General features: G+C 37.3%; 1 protein-coding gene across 1 annotated transcript in view; it reads right to left on the reverse strand.

Annotated features, from left to right (window-relative positions):
- Window positions 1-20,663, reverse strand: part of FREM3 (FRAS1 related extracellular matrix 3) — a 113,049-nt gene that overhangs the window by 25,803 nt on the left and 66,583 nt on the right. Inside the window, 4 exon segments of the mRNA XM_075709437.1 lie at window positions 1,962-2,087; window positions 2,915-2,956; window positions 2,959-3,144; window positions 5,730-5,876. Of these exon segments, the coding sequence (XP_075565552.1) occupies window positions 1,962-2,087; window positions 2,915-2,956; window positions 2,959-3,144; window positions 5,730-5,876 (501 nt within the window).

Below are 20,663 nucleotides of genomic sequence, written 5' to 3' on the forward strand. Positions count from 1 at the left end.
TTTTGTTTTTTTTAAAATTGTTGACAAGAAATATATTTGTCACTTCAAATCTTACTAATGTTAAGCAATACCAATACCAAGCAATAACCTGCTTTCTTTCTATTTGATCATTGTGAGATGTGAAATGCTGTAAATAAATTTAGCACTAGGTATTTGCTTTTATATGTATGTCAGGGAGTGTTCACACATTCTCATCATGGGTGAACAAAAGAGCAAAGTAATCATTCCCAAATTACTTCTATTCAGAAAAAGCGGGAACAATATTTCCTGTGTTGCTTGCTATAGCAAGGAACACATTCATACTGTATATATCTGTATGTGGTCATAGCTGCACACTTCTCTACACTGTCAAACGGTCTTACCCTTGCTATTGACAAAAACTCCATTGCCTGCACTGATGTAGTCTAACACCTGTAGGTATTTAAGCACTTATGATGTAGTTATAATTTAAGCAATTATGATGTAAGATTTTCTGTGCCTCAACACAACAAAAGAGGGGAAAATTCTGTTAAGGACAAATGACCTCTGAATGCCTGACACTCTGAAGATTCCTACCAACCACTCAGGCTGACTCTTACAGGTAAGGGTAAAATAGAGACAAAAGACATTAAAAGGATTTTCTGAACCAGAAATTTAAATAAGTCACAGAACTGGATGATTCCCCACTTTCCTGTCCATGAAGCATACAGAATGCTGGTATCTCAAGCCATGACTAGCTGATAGAGGACTTCTCTATGAAAACCATTTTTTTTCAATCAAAACTTTCATATTTCACTGCTTAGGATAAATGCTAACCTCTATCTTAAGCCTGGTTTTATTTATAAATGCCCATTACCTTATCTTTATTAAATCTATTTTTGAATGCACATTTTGGTTTTGATTAAGAGTTATCTAATATATTCTAGTATTTTTACAATACCTAATATTTTCTCTCCTCTGCCATCTCCTTTTTTCGGTTTATAGCAGGCTTATTTTGTAGTCAAGAACGATATTTGGAAAACTTAAGATTCAAATGAGTTGAAGAAAAAATCATATTATCAATTACCTCTCTGTATTAACTATAGTATTTGAGTGACTATCACCCTGCTGAAAGGCAGTGCACCACCACCAACTTACATTCACCCATCTCTGAAAATCTAGTGAAGACAGGCTTGTGATCTGAACTTTATAGCTATCCTCTAACCTAACCAAAACCTCATTTGATTTTAGAAATGGTTTAGTTCTAAATCTACATCTCTTCTCTCTGGTTCACGACCAAATCCATACATCGCCTTCTTTGATAACACAGCTTCACAAATGAGATAAAAAGCATTAAGACAGATCATTGCTTCATGCAGCCTTCCGTGTTAGCTGTGTTTAAACAAAAAGTGATACTCGATGCCTGTAGTCTGTCAATTTTGAAATACTAGTTCTTGCTGAATCATCTGAAGCCCTGACTTGGCTTCTTCCAGCTACGTAGTCAAAAAGCAAAACACTGACAACAGGAAAAACTCCACACTGGGGACCTCAGTTCTCATTCAGAGCATAACAAAGGTCAGTCAGATCCTCAACAACAGGAGAGGTACAGGGCTTAAGACCACAAGAATCCTTTTTTCCCCTCTAAACAACCACTGCAGAGACAGGCATTTCCTCTTCAGCAGGAAAAGCTGCAGAAAAAAAAAAGCCTCCGAAAAAAGGTATACATATATGTATACATATATATACACACATATATGGATGTGTACATACATGTATACATATATATATGTGTGTGTGCACACACACACTCTCTTACATTCTGGGTTTCAAAACACTCTTTAAGCAGAGAACTAGACACACATAATTTGAGTGCAAACATCACTCGTCCCAGCTACTGAAGTTACTGGCAATACTTGCTGACTAACAACAACTGCATTTGCTCTCTTACTTACCTAAAAGTGAACATTAGGCTGAATAATCTGTTACTTAGCTAGATAACATACCTTGGTGTGTAGAACAAATGACCATCAGTTCTTGACTGATATCTCCAGATCTTCTAACAGGAATCAGCAGTTCACCTATATCTTCCTCTACTCTATATTCCAGCTGAGGAATGTACACTGTAGATACTGAAGAAAAATATGATGAAAGAAGGGGGGACTGTCCTGGTTTCAGCTGGGATAGAGTTAATTTTCTTCCTAGTAGCAGGCATAGTGCTGCGGTTTGGATTTAGTATGAGAATAATGTTGATAGCAACACCTAAAACATCAGTGTGTTAAGTACTGCTTATGCTAGTCAAGGACTTTTCAGCTTCCCATGCTCTGCCAGGTGCACAAGAAATTGGGAGGGGGCACAGCCGGGACAGCTGCCCCAAACTGGCCAGAGGGCTATTCCATACCATATGACATCATGCTCAGTATATAAACTGGGGGGGGTGGCCAGGGAGTAGCAATGGCTGCTTGGGAACTGGCTGGGTATCGGTCGGCGGGTGGTGAGCAATTGCATTGTGCATCACTTGCTTTGTATATTATTATTGTTATTATCATTATTATATTGTTATTATTATCATTACTATTTTACTTTATTTCAATTATTAAACTGTTCTTATCTCAACCCAGGAGTGTTTGTCACTCTTACTCCTCCAATTCTCTCCCCCATCCCATTGGGGTAGGGAGGGTGAGCAAGCGGCTGTGTGATGCTGAGTTGCTGGCTGGGTCTAAACCACAACAGGGACCAAGGCTGAACACCTGTATAACGTTATATACAGAGTATGAATTTAGCCAGGGAAGAGATTTAATAAGAAATACAAATTCCTTGTTCAGCGTGGTAAAGCTTTAAGACAGGGCTGAACCACAATGAGCAAAGACAGATGAGGTATACGGCTACTCACCAGACCCACAAGTGAACAATACTGCACCTAATCACAAATTCTGAGGAAATGAGAAGTGATACGTACCATCACCAGGATCCACGATTTCAACCACTGCTATTGCTGGAATTCAAGGGCAGCCATAACCAGATCAGACAGAGCAATCTGGAATGTTTCAGATGCCTCATATTTATTGTCTGCAAATATCCTCACTCTCCAGGTAGCCAAAGCTTGCCCTGGATCGAACTGGACCTGTTTCTGAGGTTTCCCCTTCAAGTCTTTATCCTTTACTGCTGTACCATCTTTGATTCCAATACCAGCATTAAAAAAAAAAAAAAAAAAAAATCAGAGGAATTATTCTCCATGTATTTTAATAAAATTAAAACAACCACCACAAAAAATAGTTTTAAAATGCTAATCTGGCAGTTAGTGACCTTCAGAAAAAAATAAGTATGGCTATATCTCACTTTCTCTAACATTGTTGCATAGCTCATAAAAAAAATAGGTAATTAAGGTAGGGTCCTGCCAACATTTGTGTGCATAAAGAATTATTTTTGCATTAAAAACTCGATTGACTTCACCTGCTGGGCACTTAAAACCTATACAAGCATCAACAAAGGCATGAGGTTATTTATCAAATATCCCTGAGCAGAACTGTTTAACAGGGCCAGTCTTCCCATCTATATAAAAATCTGTGGAACTGGAAGTTTTCCAGTTATGCCTTCAGAAAAGATATATCAGCCTGTTAAGACATTTATTTATGTCAATTAAGGTGTTCAAGGCTTCATTGAAGGTATAATTTAGTCACCCACATAAAAAAAAAGACGAACCAAAACCCAACCCCACCACTCATCTGTTTCAAAGAGAAATTAATCATTATATGTTTAATACTTTGTGCTTACAGTTTCTGTTACTGCTCTGTATCTGTGCTGTACTTATACACATTTAAGATCTTTGAAGTTCTTTTATCACTTTTACCTATGCACTAAACAAGCCATAAAGACTTTTGCTATCTGTCCAAGTCTTGCCTCTGCAGATGCACTCCTAGCCAGGTCAGTAAATAACTGGACATTTGACATGGAATTACAGCTTAGTGCAACAGAGCAATGTTCTCAGGGTTTGCTGGGTCCACCACACTATGCAAATTTGCTCCTTCTCTCCCACCCCCATTTCTTCTTCCTTGTGTAACTCAAAACTGCAATACCTAGTCACGTATCCATCCCCTCTGCTGGGGTATTATCAAAGCAGAAGCTTTTCATTGTACAGGTTTAAAAGACTGCACATTCTCATCTTAATAAAAAACACAGAGGGCAGTTGCATAGAGGTTCTAGGGCTAGAGATGAATCCATTTAGTTCAAAGTTAAGCAGCAGATGAGGATTTAACTCAAAGTAGGTTTTGTTTGTTATTCAGATCAGATGGCTTTTGCTGCAGCATGAGTTCATAAAATGGTGATAAACCATGAATGTTTTGAAAGAGCAAAACAATATCCAGTAATGTGAACATGCTGTATTGGAAACTCACATGTAGGATGCTACAACTGACATAAGGATTCATTTAGCTTTTGCTACTTAATGCAGCACAAACTTTTTAAAAAAAAATTTTTTTTTTTAAGTGAGACTGTATCATACATAAAAATCTATCATAGAAAGGCACTCAAGAAAAGACTTTTTAAATACAAAGAGTTCTTACACATTTTTTAGCCTGCATATTTTTATAGCTGGGTTTCTTGTTTGTTTTAATCAAAGGTGCACACATACTGGGAGAATCCAACTGTGGGTGTAACGAAGCGAAGATCTGTAACTCACCATGGGGTTTCGAAATTCATTACTGCCTTTGGGTTTCAATCCAGCATTAGTTCAAATATATGAGCATCTTTTTGTTAAGGTTCAACACCAGCAATTACGAGTCACTTTACCTCCTCAGTTGAGGATGACTAATCCCTTTCAAGTCAATGGCCTACCTGTTTGCTGGAGAATCTGATGGCTAGCAAAGAGCTTCAGAAGGGTGTGAAATATGAAATCATTCCTAAGTTATTTAATTCCTAAATTCCCACAGTTTTCCTGTCCCACAGCTGCTTAGGTTTTAAATGCCTGATTTAATTAATACTCAGATAATAGCCCAATGTATTTGTGTTGCGCAAAGCAAATATTGTCATACGTGGATTTAAATGATAAAAACCCTAAAACTTTAAAACTTTTTTTCTTTTTGTTTTTAAATCAGGGAGAAAAAGACCTTTCTGCTCAGCGCTTTGAGTCGCTTCATTGGTGCAAGGATTTCTATGATTCCTATTTACTTTGCAGAGCTGTCACAATTGGGTATTCTGCTATCCCATGATAGCACACTCGTAACTTCAGTCTGCTCTACACTTGCCACCTCTGCTAGCAGACGACCCTTTGAGAATTTCTTGTAGCTTTCAGATTTTCTCATAGCTCAAAGGCCAGCATAACACCACCCTTGTGAAGTGAGGAGTTGTAACTAACTTCTCCACAACTTGGTTCTGAAAGCAGAGGCCAGCTACTTCAAGAACTGATTTGCTTGCTTACAGCTAAAGTTAATGTGTTACAAAATGTATCCTCCTGTCAAAATAAACAGAGTATCCCAATTTCTGCTTTGTTCTCTGACGAGTGACTTCAGGAAAAAGACACTGGGCAAACAGCAGAAGTTCATTTTATTGATTTGTTCTTACATCTACTAATACACATACTCACTTAGATTTCTGGGTGGCAGCAGTGGAAAATGAAACACGTAGCCATGTCTGTCTAGGCAACAAAAATCTATACCATTGTTATTCTCATTATTTGACATTGATTATGTAAGCAGAGGAACCAGCAACTATGGAACAGCTCCTTAACAGCTGCTTTTTCTGGTGCAAGAAGCTTCAAACATTAAAGATTTACTTACTGATAAAAGAGGTTTCTCGCAGATATCCTCTGCGTCTGATGGTCACCTCCAGAAATCTGGAGTTCTCATCTGCGACGTAGTTCTCTTTCTCCAGTGAAATCCAAGCCCAGTTCAGTCGAAATAGCTGCTTCTTTAACATGTTCCCCCCTGTGTCACAGAAAAAGTATCCTCAATACTACGTATAGTTTGCAAAACACAACTGTAATTCCCTAAGGTCATTGCTTAAGTATATTTATATCACCTCAGGACAAAGCCAGCCTGCTTTTTCACCTGCAGATGAGAGAGACAGAGGCGCATCGCATGAACCACAATGGTCCACCCTCCCAGACTTGACTGGCATACGTGTTCCAAGAGGCTGGAGGCTAATTCAAGGGTCACAGCCTGTGTCTTAGCACACCGGCTCCCTATTAACTCTCAAAGACTACTTTTGCAAAGATTATTTCTGTCAGGAGTGGGATTAAGCTGTGAAAATAACTCTTTGGGAGGCTTTAGATCAGTCACATTGTAGTCTCGCATTACTGACTCTTTTTAACAATGCTAGTATGTGCCTATCAACATCAAACGTGAGCACAAGCTGAATTCAGCATCTCCTAGTAAATGTAGGCAATATGTAGTATCACGTAAGGAAGGCATCATATCATGAATTATATATTGATTGATTGTGCAAAAATATTTACAAATTGTGACTAAGCTTCTATTCTTTGCTTTCAGGAAAATAATTTATTAAAAACAGTCGTTATTTTGTATTACACAAAGGAAAACTGAAAAAATCAAATTATGAATGTAATGTTATTTAAAATGCACAAAGCCAACAAAATTTAGGTTGTTATTTTCTTCTGTTTTGGAAAATTAACTCTTCAGAAATATTCTGTAAAATTCTTATGGGATCTGGCAAATCTCCTGTTCCCACACAGCAAAGGTAATCAAATAACAACTGGTCTTAAAGCCATATGCTTCCAGCTCATTAATTATTTTTTCTAGCAAAATTAGGCATTGTGCTGCATGCAGTATGCTTTGTAGTATGAGATTATAACATCTAATTTCAGAAAGTTTTCATTGTTTATAGATAATTGACAGGGTATAGACAAGATAAGACTAGACAAGAAAAAAGTTGCTCACATCAAGAACTAATAAGACTCTGTTCTCCACTTGTTTGATGATTTTCCACATAATGAACAGAAATTTGCAAAAAAGAGTACTTCAGATATTTAAGAAGCCTCTACTTACTGAAACAGACAATTTAATAAAATAGAAAATTGTATCCTGCTAGCATTTTGTTGGGTGGGTTTGTGGGTTTTTTTGTCATCGTTGTTGTTAAAAATTATGTTGGTTAAGATTTTTCTTTTAAAACAAAAATCACGTTTTGCTCTATAATTATGTACTTCTGTTACAGAAGGGTCACAACATGAGATCAACTGACTAATTCAGCACTGGATAAAATAAACACTGAAACTTTTGGATTAAAGGATCTAATTCTCTACTAGTGCTCCATTGACATCTAATCAACATCACCACAAAATTCTCATTTGCTTTAACATTGCAAATTCTTATACTAACATTATCTCCATGGGGGTTGCCTCAGGCTCTTAAAAAGTGTACGGCAAAGTCCAGCATAGGATTCTCCTGCTAACTGGAAGCAACTCCAGGTTATACATTGTAAGTAATTCCAGTAATTAGTGAGGTTACAGCTGTGTAAAACCTACAAGCGTGGAATAAATTTTAAGATGTTTTAAGTAGTTACAACTTGGAATTAATTGTGTCTTCGAATAAAAAACTGCAAGTCATTCAGAAACACTGTGGAAAAAAAACACTGAAGAAAGATTTCTGAAAAATCACTTTAGTTGCAAGCTGAAGCCTAAACCTATTTACCAACTGGAGTATTTTCAAAAAACACTATCTATCTGTTTGGCTGCTGCTTTGGCTGACACTCTATTGCTGCATGTAGGCTGGAAAAAGACCTCTGAAAGCATAATTCACACGTGCTTCTTGGTGACTCCTCCCTTATAGAAAATAGAAGGGCTTCTTTTTACCCTAGAAACATCCCAACGAATGACTTTATTTCTGCTGAAAAAATGCTTTTCAGCATGATCCTTATATTTCTCTTCGACATCTTTCCTGGTGGCTGTTTGTTTCACAGCCTTCATCTCTTGCCAGACTTCAGTGTTTTGGGTTGGGGTTTTTTTTTTCCCATTTTTTACAAATAAGACTGAACACAGTGTGCTCCAAATTAACAAAGACTTATCAGCTTAGAAACAAAGGACTGGAAACAAAGGGAAACTCTGACTTAAGGCTAGATTAAAAGCAAAACCAACCAAAAGGCTCACAACATGAAAAAACTTTAATTCAATAATAAATTCATGATAAACCAGCCTGTTTCCTACTAGTCAGCAACTGCAGTAAAAAGCTAGTCCTCAAGTGTGAAATTACTGACAAACTGCTATATAGATCTATACAGAGTTAAAATGCAGATATGATGGGACCACCTGCACACTTGTTTCCAGTCTCAAGTACCAACATCTCTCTTGTCTGTTTGCACTGTAAAGCCCTCCTACGTACATAGAAAACACATACAGCCTCCTCCTACATACGTACAACATACTTATATGTGTAGGTAAATACACTATTACATATGGCTGTTTAGCAGAGACGTATTCATCATTCTTCAGGTATTCTACAGATACTTTCCTTTGCAAATGTCTGTTCCTACTCCCAGAGCAGGAATGGTTTTAGGAAGGTTAACCTGCAATATAACTATCCCCAGACTATTCAGTCACAACATAAAGTCGCTGAAAAACTAAAGTAAACCACCCCCAAAACTGTTATCCTTAGCGTGCAGTACACGCAAAAAACCCGTACTGTTGGGAAACACTGTGGGGGGAAAAAGAAAAAGTGTACTGCACGTGTTCACCTATAGCATTGGCAATCTCAGCACCGTGTGTATCACAGATCTGACGACTGACTGCTGGAACTGATAATACAAAGCAGCCGCCATGAATCGTTAGAAAATGTCTTTTGCTTTCATCATCACTACGAAAGATCAGAGAGCAAGAGAGCTAAAGATACACATCACTTTTCAGTGGCATGTATATCACATCCAACTGAACTCAATACCTGGCTTTTTGTGAACTCCTGCATTAAACAAAATGATCCCAAAAGCAGAACCCAAACACTCTGTAGGCTTAAACTAGACTCAAAGTAGACTCATATAATTTCCTATTACTGAGAATATCACAGAACTCAGCATCCTAGAAGATAACACCCTTTGGCCCTGTCTTTCAATATGCAAATAGCAAAATACCCATTCATACTTCTAGAAAAATTTTTTTCCCCTTTCCAAACAGACACTTCATTTGGTAGCTGCACTTCCAACAGCAGGTTCCCAACCTTGGGCTGCTTAAGTTCAGTGAAAATCAGGATAGCTGAGAAACTTGTACGATGCACAATACTAATGCGGGGTTCAACACTTGCTTACCACCTCACAACTTCACCCATTCTTTATTTCAGAACTGGGAAAAGGCTAGAGCAGAAGGCAGTTAAATCTTTAAGGTAATACATTTTCTGTAGTTTTTAAGAGATAATAAAGTACAGTCTAAGGAATCCATTCTTTATGTTGAGGACTTCATACTTCAAAAATAACAAACAGGAGAACTTTATTCTGCAAAGTGTGTTCCAAATATATGCTTAAATATCTCCATTTTCTAACTAAACCACAAATTCATTAGGTTACTTGCATACGCATCAGAAGCTGTAAAATCTTGCAGCTTTCCATTTTGCAATTTTTAGGAGAATACATATGCAGGGGCAACTGCTGGAAAAATTAAGCATTCATATTAATTATTTTACATTTGCATTTTTCAGAGAAACAGAGAACACTGAAAATGACAACAAACCATGTCTTAAAAACAGGCCAGTATGAAATTAGATGGTTGCCAGTTCTACAGTTATGATAAACAGAGGTACTCCAACAAGATATTATAATTAATAAGGCCCCTAACTCTTTCACTGCACAGTCCATCAGCCTTTTCCTGGCCAAAAAGGGAAGCCTTCAAGGGATGTCTCATAGCATCAGCTTCATAAATCTAACAAACCAGAACTGTTTTTCTGTTGTCAAAGAAAATTTCATAAAAACCTCCTGAGTTTCATAAGAGAGAGCCCTCCATTTTCAGTGTTTTCCTAAAAATACTATCCTAGTTACTGCTTTCTTGGTTTTATTACCCCTAAGCAAGGGTTGATGTCATGCCAAGTGTTATTAGGTCTTGGCAAAAAAGTCTAGATTAATACAAGGAGGTAAAATTTGGCCATGTGCTTGGCACATGGGTCCTGCATGCTATGAAACATAGATTTTCTTTCCATAACCCTCACAGACAGCATAAATATGTATGCAGCAGTTCTAAATTAGTAAAAAATAGTACATTAATAACCCAAATGGCAGGACTCTTTCTTTCTTTTTGCTCTGGTGAAAAGTCCATCCGACCACCATCTCAGACTTCGATTTAGCTTGGGTGGTTGGCAGTGTTTCTACCAATTCCTTCAAGTGAAGTTATATTTCTTTACAACAGCTGCAAGCCTATTTGCAGTTGGCTTTGATTTGCTAGACAGCTAACATTTACTGAAAGGGATCAGAAAGACAGAAAGCAGTTCAGGGGAATAAACAGTGAAGGAAATAAAAGGAGTGAAAGTTTGGAGAAGCACAGAAGGAAGACAGAACAAAACCCACCAGCTCAGAAAAAGAAAGTAAATATACATATGTATGAAAGGGAAATAGTTCCAAATGTTGGAAAACTTAAAAAGGGAGATGAGAGGGAGGGAAAAATCTAAATTAATTTGTAACTTTAGCTAAAAAATTAAGAGGTGGCAAAGTCACAAAAGGGCACTCATCCCCCTACCACCCAAAAATCTTAAAAAATTCTTGGGCAAGGGACAGATAGCAGTTCAAGGAATGTAGAGTTTGCGGGAACTAGGCAGTTTTTCTTTTTGTCTTCATTTTGAGCAAAATTAATCTTGTACTATGGATGGCTCAAGGAATTATTTTTTCAGAGAAGTCATGCTCCAAGAAACAACAACAAAAAAAGTTAAAAAAAAAACCCCAAAACCCACAACAAAGCAAAAGAACACCTGCCCTGCCCCAGAGATTTCATTTTCCCCTGCATTTACATAGATGCACTTAGAAAGGGTTTGGTCCTTGTTGTTGTTATTTGTTTGGTGGGTTTTTGTTTGTGTGTAACACAATATCAGGCTGTATTGTAACGACTGAATATTCTCAGTCTGGCATTTGTAATGAGCAAACACTCTGGCTCAGAAGGACCAAGTGGCTGTTCTGAGCAGACCAGCTAAACCAGCTACCATTAATCCCTAATCTTCTTTTATCTTCCTTCTTTGCTGGCATGCACAGAAGGTCTAACATGCTACTCAGACAAGCAGCAGGCAGGCATACTACTAGGCTCAAGAAAACTTTGTTCTCACAAAAATATTTTCCAAGAAACTTTAAATAAATAAATAAACAGTCAGTAATAACCTCAGACTGAAAATTCAGAAATGGACTTACTATTGCTAAAAATATATATTTTTTTTAAATTCTAGAAATTGTTTCTATAAAATTAATACTGTAAGCACAAATTGCAAAATAAGATGATGTAAAAAAGGACTAGTTCTTTGTCTTTACTTTTGATGTAATTAGTAGATTTTCCTCACATGAATGTCTCAAGAGCTGAAATAACAGCACAGGCTATCAACCTAGGAAAAACCCCACTTTTTTCACGAAAAGGTCATCTTCCTTGGCCTACTTTAAGCAGCTACTTTTATCTGAGCTAAAGGAAAATCTAGAGAAACATCAAAATATAAGTGAAATGGCTTTCTAAAGAAATGCATCCCTCTGGCCTCCCAAATACCTTAAGTCTGATTGTAACATAAATTCCATTTTAAGGACATGCCAGCATTTCAAAAGACCTTAGAGTTAACTTTGAAGAACAAACAAATAAAACCAGAGAGCAAGCAAGTTATAAAGTCATTTTTTTAAAAAATATCTAAATGCAAAGTGCAGAATACATGTCAAAAGTGACTGCTGTATAGTATCACACTTTTTCTTTAAGCGTATACAAGTCAAAAATAGAAAAAAATAGTAGGTGTTGGAAAAGAGCACTAACTGTCAAAAGAGCAAAAATTAGCTGACAAAAATATACACCTGATCATTTTGAGTGCACAAATCTAAAACAGTGGTACCGTGCTTTAGTCAAACCTTTTACATGGCCTTTAAATCAGTATTTAATAGGTCTTTTACAATTCATGCCTGATTTCAGTTATCATCAAGAAATTCTGAGGCCTTAATGAATCTACATAAAGCTGCTTATACTCGTTTTTTTTTTCCTGTTTGATGTGGTTGGACAGCGGGGGTTAAAGGAACAGGCACACTGTTGTTCATATTTCATTGGAGCCGCTTTCATTATTGCAGCTTGTGGTGGAGGGCTGGCGTGCACAGGTTGAATTACCTTGTCTTCTGCTTTTAAATCTAACCCAATTATGAGGATTTCATCTTTTCATCCTCCCGCATTCCAGGAGACTTGGAAGTTGACTAAAAGATTTGTAATTTGAGAATGATGAGCCAGTGCCTACAGTGAAACATGAGGCGAGCCTGTGCAGCAGGAGACCAAAAGTCATATCCCATCTTTGCCTTCCCTTGCCCACCCTTTCCCACTCCCGCTCCAGGACTGGAGGGTTGCAATGTATTGTTGATATAACAAAAAATACATGCATTTTAAAAAAACAAACCAACCAAACCACCACCCTGATCTGCTGCCATATTCTCTATTAGGAAAGAGCATTACTTCATTTGTGACTCCAGTGTTTTTACTCATGTTCTTTGCCTTAGTAGCTTTGCTTTGGCCCATTTTTATCATGAATTAGTAATCTTTACCCAGACCCAGTCATCCTCCACCTAAATCAAGTATTGTATCTTTCTGTTAAAATTTGCCATTTATGCTACCTCTTTATAGTCTTTCTCTTTCTAGAAGCCATTAACTCAAGAGAAAAAAATGTCCTTAAAGCCTCACAATAACATCCTTTGCTGCACTATATGATTCTACACTAAAACTATTTATCAGGTGGAAATCATCATAACACACTGTTCATCCATGCCAGTGTAGCTCACTGGAACACAAAAGCCATGCTCCAGTTTGCTGTAAGTATTAGCATGGAGGAACATGGTTTAGCCTGCATGGCGGGGAAGGTGTTTTCCATCAACTAGGCCTCCCCCATTCTTGGAGTTTTTCCAATATATGAACACACTGCAAGAGATCACACAGTAAAAGCAGCTCTCAAACAAACTTAATACTGCTCCAAAGACTGGAAATGTTTTCAAGCATAGGAGTTCACGAGAAGCCAAAGAATTTTTGTTCTGGCAAAAGGGAACTGGGTATTTGCAACAAACCATCATTACTGCACTTCTAAATAAACCAGTTTTGTTGGTAGAGGGGAGTTGCTTTTAATAGTACAATTAGGAGAAAAATAAGGACAAAGGAAGTTTTATATCACAGGCTTGTCTAATTTTTTTCTGTTTTTCTGACAGCCTCAGTTGTACATAACTGCAGTCTAGCCATGACACGTTGTAGAAACATTCCCCTTTTTAGAAAGGGAGGGAAAATTTAAAAGCGGAGGGTTCAAGAAGGGGAGATGGGGCAGGGACCGAGACAGAGCTACCGTAGAAGGATGTGTGTTACGAAGGCACAAAGACACTCCTTACCACCATCCAAGGAATTTCCAGTTGTTCCTGAGAGCAACTTTATATCATTACAGAGATACAATGAAATTTATTAGAGGTCGTCTACATACATAGTCTTACATACTCTGCTTGTTATGAGTTAAGTCTAACTCCTACTCATTTAATTTAAGAACAAATTAATCTTCTTCATGTAACCAGGCAGCTCAAACAACAATAAACTACCCTGAAATCAGGCCTATGGTCCAACAAAGATACATACAAGAGAGATGGAAAATAGGAGATTGCTAGCTACTATTTCACAAAGGTCTCTCTGTCTGGAAAGACTCAGAAGAAAAAAAAAAAAAAGAGAAGAGAAGAGAGAGAGGAAAAAAAGACAGACAGAATAAAGGAACATCAGAATAGTGAAGTTAACAACAACAACAAAATTAAAAACCTGGAACTTGACCCTGAGGGAAGATAAGACTGAGCTCTTCAGTAATTTTTCACATTAATTTGAACAAGCAGAAAAATGAATTTTTGGCTAACCAGTTCTGTGCCAGAAGAAAAATCTTCACCAAAAAAAGGAACTGAAAAACTTCCCTGTCACTTGTTTGCTCTAGATGGTTTTTGGATTTTTATTATGCAGAAGACTATTAAGGAAGTACATTGTCTGCAGAAAGTGATGAGTGTTCCTTGAAAAATGTTTGTAGGTAAAGCTAATACTAAAGTCTCTGCTTTTCTGGACTGTATTTGGGCTGAAAGAAGTCATGGAAACCATCAGAATTTGTTCTTCCACCACCATCCTTTTTTGTATTAATTACATTAAAAACTATATTCCAAGGAATCATCTTCGTTTCCATGTTTAGGTTAATTACAGAAACTACCTGCCACTGTAGAAGAACCAGCATCCATGAATTAATTTAATTAGTCTAAATTGTGCAGTATTCAGTTTACAAGCTATCCATACACTAAAGGCTATTTTACATAGAATTCTACCAGAGCTTCACAATAACAAACACATTCAAGAATTCTGCAAGCCATTTGAACTGATAAACCAGCAAACTATGTGATAAATTCTTCTTCAGAAATTTCCTTACCCAGTCATTGTCTTACATATACTTATGATCTGTCTGGGCTTTGATCCTAGTCCTACCTAATACATCTGACCTAATTTAGGCTTCCTCAGTATCAGTTGCTTCAAACAGCTATCAGTTGATTTGCAAGCTGTCATGTCTGATTACCTATAGAAATGATTTGCCAAATCGCTAAAATATCACAAGAACAACATACAGAATATGATTTGTAACAATGATCCTTTTAACATGAGAATATAAGTGTCTTACAGACCCTACTATAAGCTTTTGAAAGGGCAGTATGATAAACATGCTTTATGGATGGTAGTATGGTGCAGTAGAAGAAAATTAATACAGGAAGTAACAAACCATAAATGAAAGTACAAAGATTGATCTCCAGGCTCCATAGACACCTGTCTAAATTCTGGAGAGGTGCCAAGAGGTACCACAGAAACTTAAGATATGTTTCTTTCATGCTTCAGAGGCCTTCCCTTTAACTCCCTGGTGAAATGCCTGCTCAGTCTTAAAGGTCATTGCCACATGGCTATTTTGCAGAGCCATAGTAAGACCAGTAGATGAGGATGGATGATGACAAAAAGGTTTCCTGAACCCTCCAGCCACTTGACGTTGGCTGAAGTTCCACAACAGGGTAACGACCTGAAGCTTTTTCAGGAACCTTATAGTAATCAGTATTTGTCTAACAAGGATCAGCATTACATGAAGTGATGACTGCATCTGCCTCCCTTTCTCTTGATTTTTCTGCCCCTGTAACTCCATAACAGTCTTGATTTCTTCACACATGAAGGCTGCTTGCCCATACACCCTGTCCTTTGATATCCTCAAAAGGGTGTGCCAGCCGGGTTACCCAAAGAAGCGTGCTTGTGTTTCAAGAGAATGATCATTTTTTATATAATTACATTTTGTAGACAATAAAGAGAAGCACTAGAGCACCGTCAAACGTGCTCATGTTATCACACTTGGCCAGGACATTCTCTAGGTAAGCCTGCGTAAAGGAAGGTAAAGCAGGTACCCAAAACAGAAATGAAAGTCTGAGTACAACCTCACTCACTTCTACTCACAGAGCTCATGAAGCAGGTAAGTTGTCCTTGGTAAGAGCTTCATCGTTACTTACACACTGTATCACAATAAAGAAAGCTTGGTAGCAATTTCATGACATGGCAGATGAGTAATGGCAATGCCATTTAGTCATGGAGCAGGTTGAAATTAGGAGATAACTGCTGAAAATCTAAAAGCCAAACTGCACAAGTAAATAATTGCCACTGAAGAAAAATTTATGACTGAGTTATTGAATATGGTATGCAAAAGAGAAGAATGATATCTTCTACCTATGGATGTACTGATTTGGCAAGTATTTCCCTTATGCTAATTCTTGAATCTGCAGAAAAGATCACAACCTAATTAAGTAACTACAGACAGATTAACTGGTGCACATTTGTTTTTTAAAGATACTCTTTAAACTTCTGTCCTAGAAACTACATTACTCAGCAGAGAAAATCTTTGGATCTGGTCTTAAATTATCCCCTAGCCCTTCTCCTAAGATGAGCTGAATCCAAAAGGAATCTCTAACCTGTCAGTGACAGGCTACAGTAAAGCACATCAGCTGAACTTGCAGTCTCCTTCCCAACAGTTCGGTCACTGCCTATGACTCTGCTAGCATATAACAACAAAGTTATCTGATGTCTCACATTGACCAAATTTAATAAAAGGTATAGTGATGTGTTCCAGTCATGATAACTGTGATGAACTGACTATGCATTGTAATCTTATAGAATATAAAAATTCAAAATTTACTACTTGGGTCAGAAGAAAACTCCACAATTCTTTCAAGCAAACCATAGGCCTGATTTTGAGGTAGTTTATTATCATTTGAACTGCCTGATTACATGAAGAAGCTTAATTTGTCCACTATGCTGGGACAAGATCAAAGTGATATATACAGATATATACAGCTGAGTGGATATACATGACAATCTTAAAAAAGGCTGTTCTTTGTGTGTTTGTTCTCAAATGGTACTCATCACACAGTTACAAATGCAATACCTGTCTCAGAGAACAACTCTCTGAATCTCTCTGGCTCCTTTAGGAGAAAGCAGGAGGAAAGTTCAACGGATGCATTCATTCTATCCAATACTGCTGCACATTCCATCCTGAACAAAATATAATTTCAGTTATGTTGTTACATGGTCAGTGCCAAAATACATTACATTTCATAACTGTCAAATTAAGTAGGGAGGAAAGATATTAGCAAGTTTATCATTGTCTGTGCCAAAATAACATCTTGACTGACAACACACATGTTCAATGCACAAAGGATGCAATTATCTTATGCTAATTGTAACTCAGAAGTGCAGAGCTTTCATCATAAACAGAAAGCCACTACATTTTCCAAAAGGTAACTTTCCATGTGTGGTAACATGAGATAAAACTACCCATCCATAATGCAAATGGTAGCTTTACCCATAAATTAAGTTCCTCCCCTCAATCAATGCTCTTTTGCAACATACTTTAATACACTTTGCATTTCAGGTCCCTGAAGATGTTGAGGCTTCACAGTGAGACCTTGGAGATGTTGTAAATCAAGGATCAGTGCAAGAGATTTATGCTATAGTTTGACCTTTAGAGTGTTCCAGCAAGAAGCAGTTTGAATCTGCAGAGTTCATAAGCATGATGGTTGTCTTGGGAAGTTACAATCCCCCAAATTACATCAACATGTCAAAACTAGGCAACACAGTTGACAGTACAGACAGTCATTAGAAAAGGCTTCTTCAAGTGCCATACTAGGTAGAGGCTGAGGCTGAACAATGGACAATAACTTTGAGTAGTGAGAAAGAGCTTTATCACCTGGGAATGATAAGAATGTATTATTCATTTCTTACCTGCAATCACAAAAAAAAATCATAAACATCTAAAACATCAGGAAAAGCAGCTGCCTAACTTCAGAGATATTTCTTTCCTAGATATGGCTAATATGATCGTTGCTGACCTGTGGAGCTATTTCCTGCACAACAAAGTGAAGTACACACTGGCTAAGAAGGGCACAAGCCACAGTAATGGACAGGAACATGGCTGACCTTGGAAAGTTCAGTCTTATCACTGGTGCCAGTTAAGTTCAAGTGACATGTGAGAAGTCAAATACCTTAAGAAGTATTTTCCTGGTCACAGCATTGGAAGTAGAAAATCCTGCAACTCTTCCTCTTCATTCCAGCAATGATCAGCCAGCCAGGACAAGGCAGTGCAGGCCCTGCCTTAGGAAGAGCACAATGGCTCCTCTCTTTGTCTACATGGAAGATGAAGCTAACGAGGGAGAATCTGGGACCACCTTTATCAAAAGGAGTGCTATCAATGCAGCAGGTGTGCCCCACATGAGTTCTGGAGACTCAGAGACTTGCCTCTTGGGACACAACTCCTTTATAATCTCTTTTGGAAGATGCTGCTTTGGAGCAATGTCTGGTCTGCATATTCCGTCCATTAAAGTATCCTCATTTAATTTTTTACAGATGAATAACAATACTGAAATGCATTTTCCAGTGTTTCAGAATAGCTGACTTCTAAGGACTGATAACAGGCTGAAACAAATGGCAAATATTAGACTCGGATATCACAGAGGTTAATGCCGAGAAGCTCTGTGCTGATACTGACAATGAACTTCAAGAAAATTTAGGTGAAACCAGAAGAGAAGTTTGCAACTTGTTGCTGTTCCAATTTCCATTTTGCATAATTCAGCTTGAGTTCCAAACATCTGAAACTGAATCCCACAGTATCCTAAAAACACTTTACATGTTGAACAGAACAAATAAATTTGTATCCTTTTTGAGACAGGCATGTTATATGGAACAGGTTTATATGTTCTTTTTTTTCCCCTAACTTCTGGAGAGTGACAGAGAAAGGAATAACCACACTTTCCCAAATGTATCAGACACGTAAATGGCATGACCAATACCCAATAGAAAAGCACATAAAAATAAGTTAAGTTTATTAGCTCTATGTTATTTGTAAATACCTTCTGGATTCAGATTTTGCACTTTCAAACTATACTTCAATTCCTAATTGCCCATCTATGTATTTAGATGATTCACCAGATGTTAAGGTAATTACAAGGGAATCTCTGCCCCTCTAATTACAAGAAGTTAAACTAGGAGCCATTTCATACCATTTTGAATGCACATTTAATCCTCATGCTTAAAATTCCCATCACAACACTTACGGAACAAAAATATTTTCCTTTTAATAGTACTTTAAAGAAAATTACCTACTTATGCTGTCAAAGACATTAGAAAGACAAATCACAGGCCCATGTGAACCCTGGACACAGAGAGAGTATTTGAATTTATTTTTGCAGAGCTTACTGATACATAACACAGGAAAAAAAGGAATGCGGTAAAGAGGAATTGCTAGAAGACATGCGGAAGAAAAAAAGTCTGAGATTTGAAAGAACCAGAGGAGGACAGAAGACTGTCAGGGCATGTCAGTTGTTCAGGAAGAACATCATGGACCATCAAGTCATCAGTTTCAGCAGCACTAGAAAATTATATCCTTTAACTAAGTATGTCCTGTTCTGGAAAAAAATCCTCCTTAAGTGATAGATTGGAGAAATATTTAGTCGGTACTTCTTTGGGAACTGAAGTCCACTATTCCCAAAGATGTCAGGTAAGCAGACAAATAGAAAGTAACTTTATCTATTGTCCAAGGAGTTGACCTACATCAGCTCTCCTAAAAAGAAAAATCTTATCATGCCATCCAGGAGGAACTTATCTGCTGCCACACATTCACAGTTGACTGGGGTAACTGTGTTTTGCTTTAGTTTCCATTCAACCTCTGTTACTGTTTTGAAGTAACAACAAATATGTCAAGTGCCTGATATACAAAAACCTTCCTGATGTGCTTTACATATAACAACAGATTGAATACATCAGAGTCTAAAACATGTGCATGCCTGTTTACCCACATACATTCAAGTAAAACCCAAAGAATTCTATTATCTCATGTTATAGTTACAACAAAAAGTCTATGGAACACGTTAACTCATCAGTAATGGGAAAGGAAGGAAAATGCATGAATTTAATTTAAAAAAAAAAAAAAAAAGATGGCCTAAAGAAAGATTAATTTCAACAGTAAGTCATAGAAGTTCCTAAATGTCTATTAATGTTAACTTTTAAATCTATCAGGCTAAAATTGTCAAATGGAGAGGTAAACGGATTGAGACATGAAGACATTCTAATCAGTGTCCATAGACAAACTACAAGACACAGCCATCCCATAGACTCCTTCTTTCACATAATTTTCCTTCTCACTCCTGCATTTTCTGATGCTCTTTTAGATTTTGTCTTATGGATAAAAGGACAGAGAAAAAGCTTTGTAGTAAAAATAAGGACTAAGAAAAATTATGTTCTGGTGCAGGCAAGGTATTCCAGGTTTGATAAGTTAGAAGAAAAGGAATATTTTGCTTTAAGGCTTTTATCATTCTTGGTGAACCCTTCCCGTTGCAAGCACTGAACCAACCAACCAATGAAAAGAATAAAACAGACCAGCTGAATTTTCTGCAGGAACTGCCAAATTAGTCAAGCCCATCAAAGGAGTGTGATGCAGGGAGACAGGCAGATCAGAGGGCTTCAACACTTGAGCAAGTTATGGCAGTAACATGAGAGCTGATCTGTAATAACTCTGTGTACGTGCTCTGAGACTGCAAAAAGTGGGGAAAAATAAATACCATAGTCCCATTTCCTTGAGTTTATGTAGGTGTTGAGAGAAACACATGCAGAGCATATGAATCCACGATACTCTTGAAGCCATGCTTTAAACAAGTATTAAGTACCATTTTGAGTGAGACTGTATTTGTAGAACACACATCCTTCTTACATTCTTGGGTAGCCATCAGGAAAATAATCTACTTATGAAGCCTGAAGCTCTAATAATCTTTGTGATAGAATACAAATACAGAAATTGATCTGACATTTTGCTTGACACAGTAATGCTATATAAACTGGCAACAACGTATTAACTGGAGAGAACCAGCAATGAAATTTTAATCAAGTATTTTGTTTGCTCTCAAAAGTGTATGAAAAATCTTCTATTACATTTTGTAGTTGCTTTTCCCAATGTTACCCAGAGGCAAGAAAATAGAAATGTATACATATTTTATCTGCTGTC

This window comes from Pelecanus crispus, chromosome 4, assembly GCF_030463565.1.
Source record: "Pelecanus crispus isolate bPelCri1 chromosome 4, bPelCri1.pri, whole genome shotgun sequence".
Classification (NCBI taxonomy): Eukaryota; Metazoa; Chordata; class Aves; order Pelecaniformes; family Pelecanidae; genus Pelecanus; species Pelecanus crispus.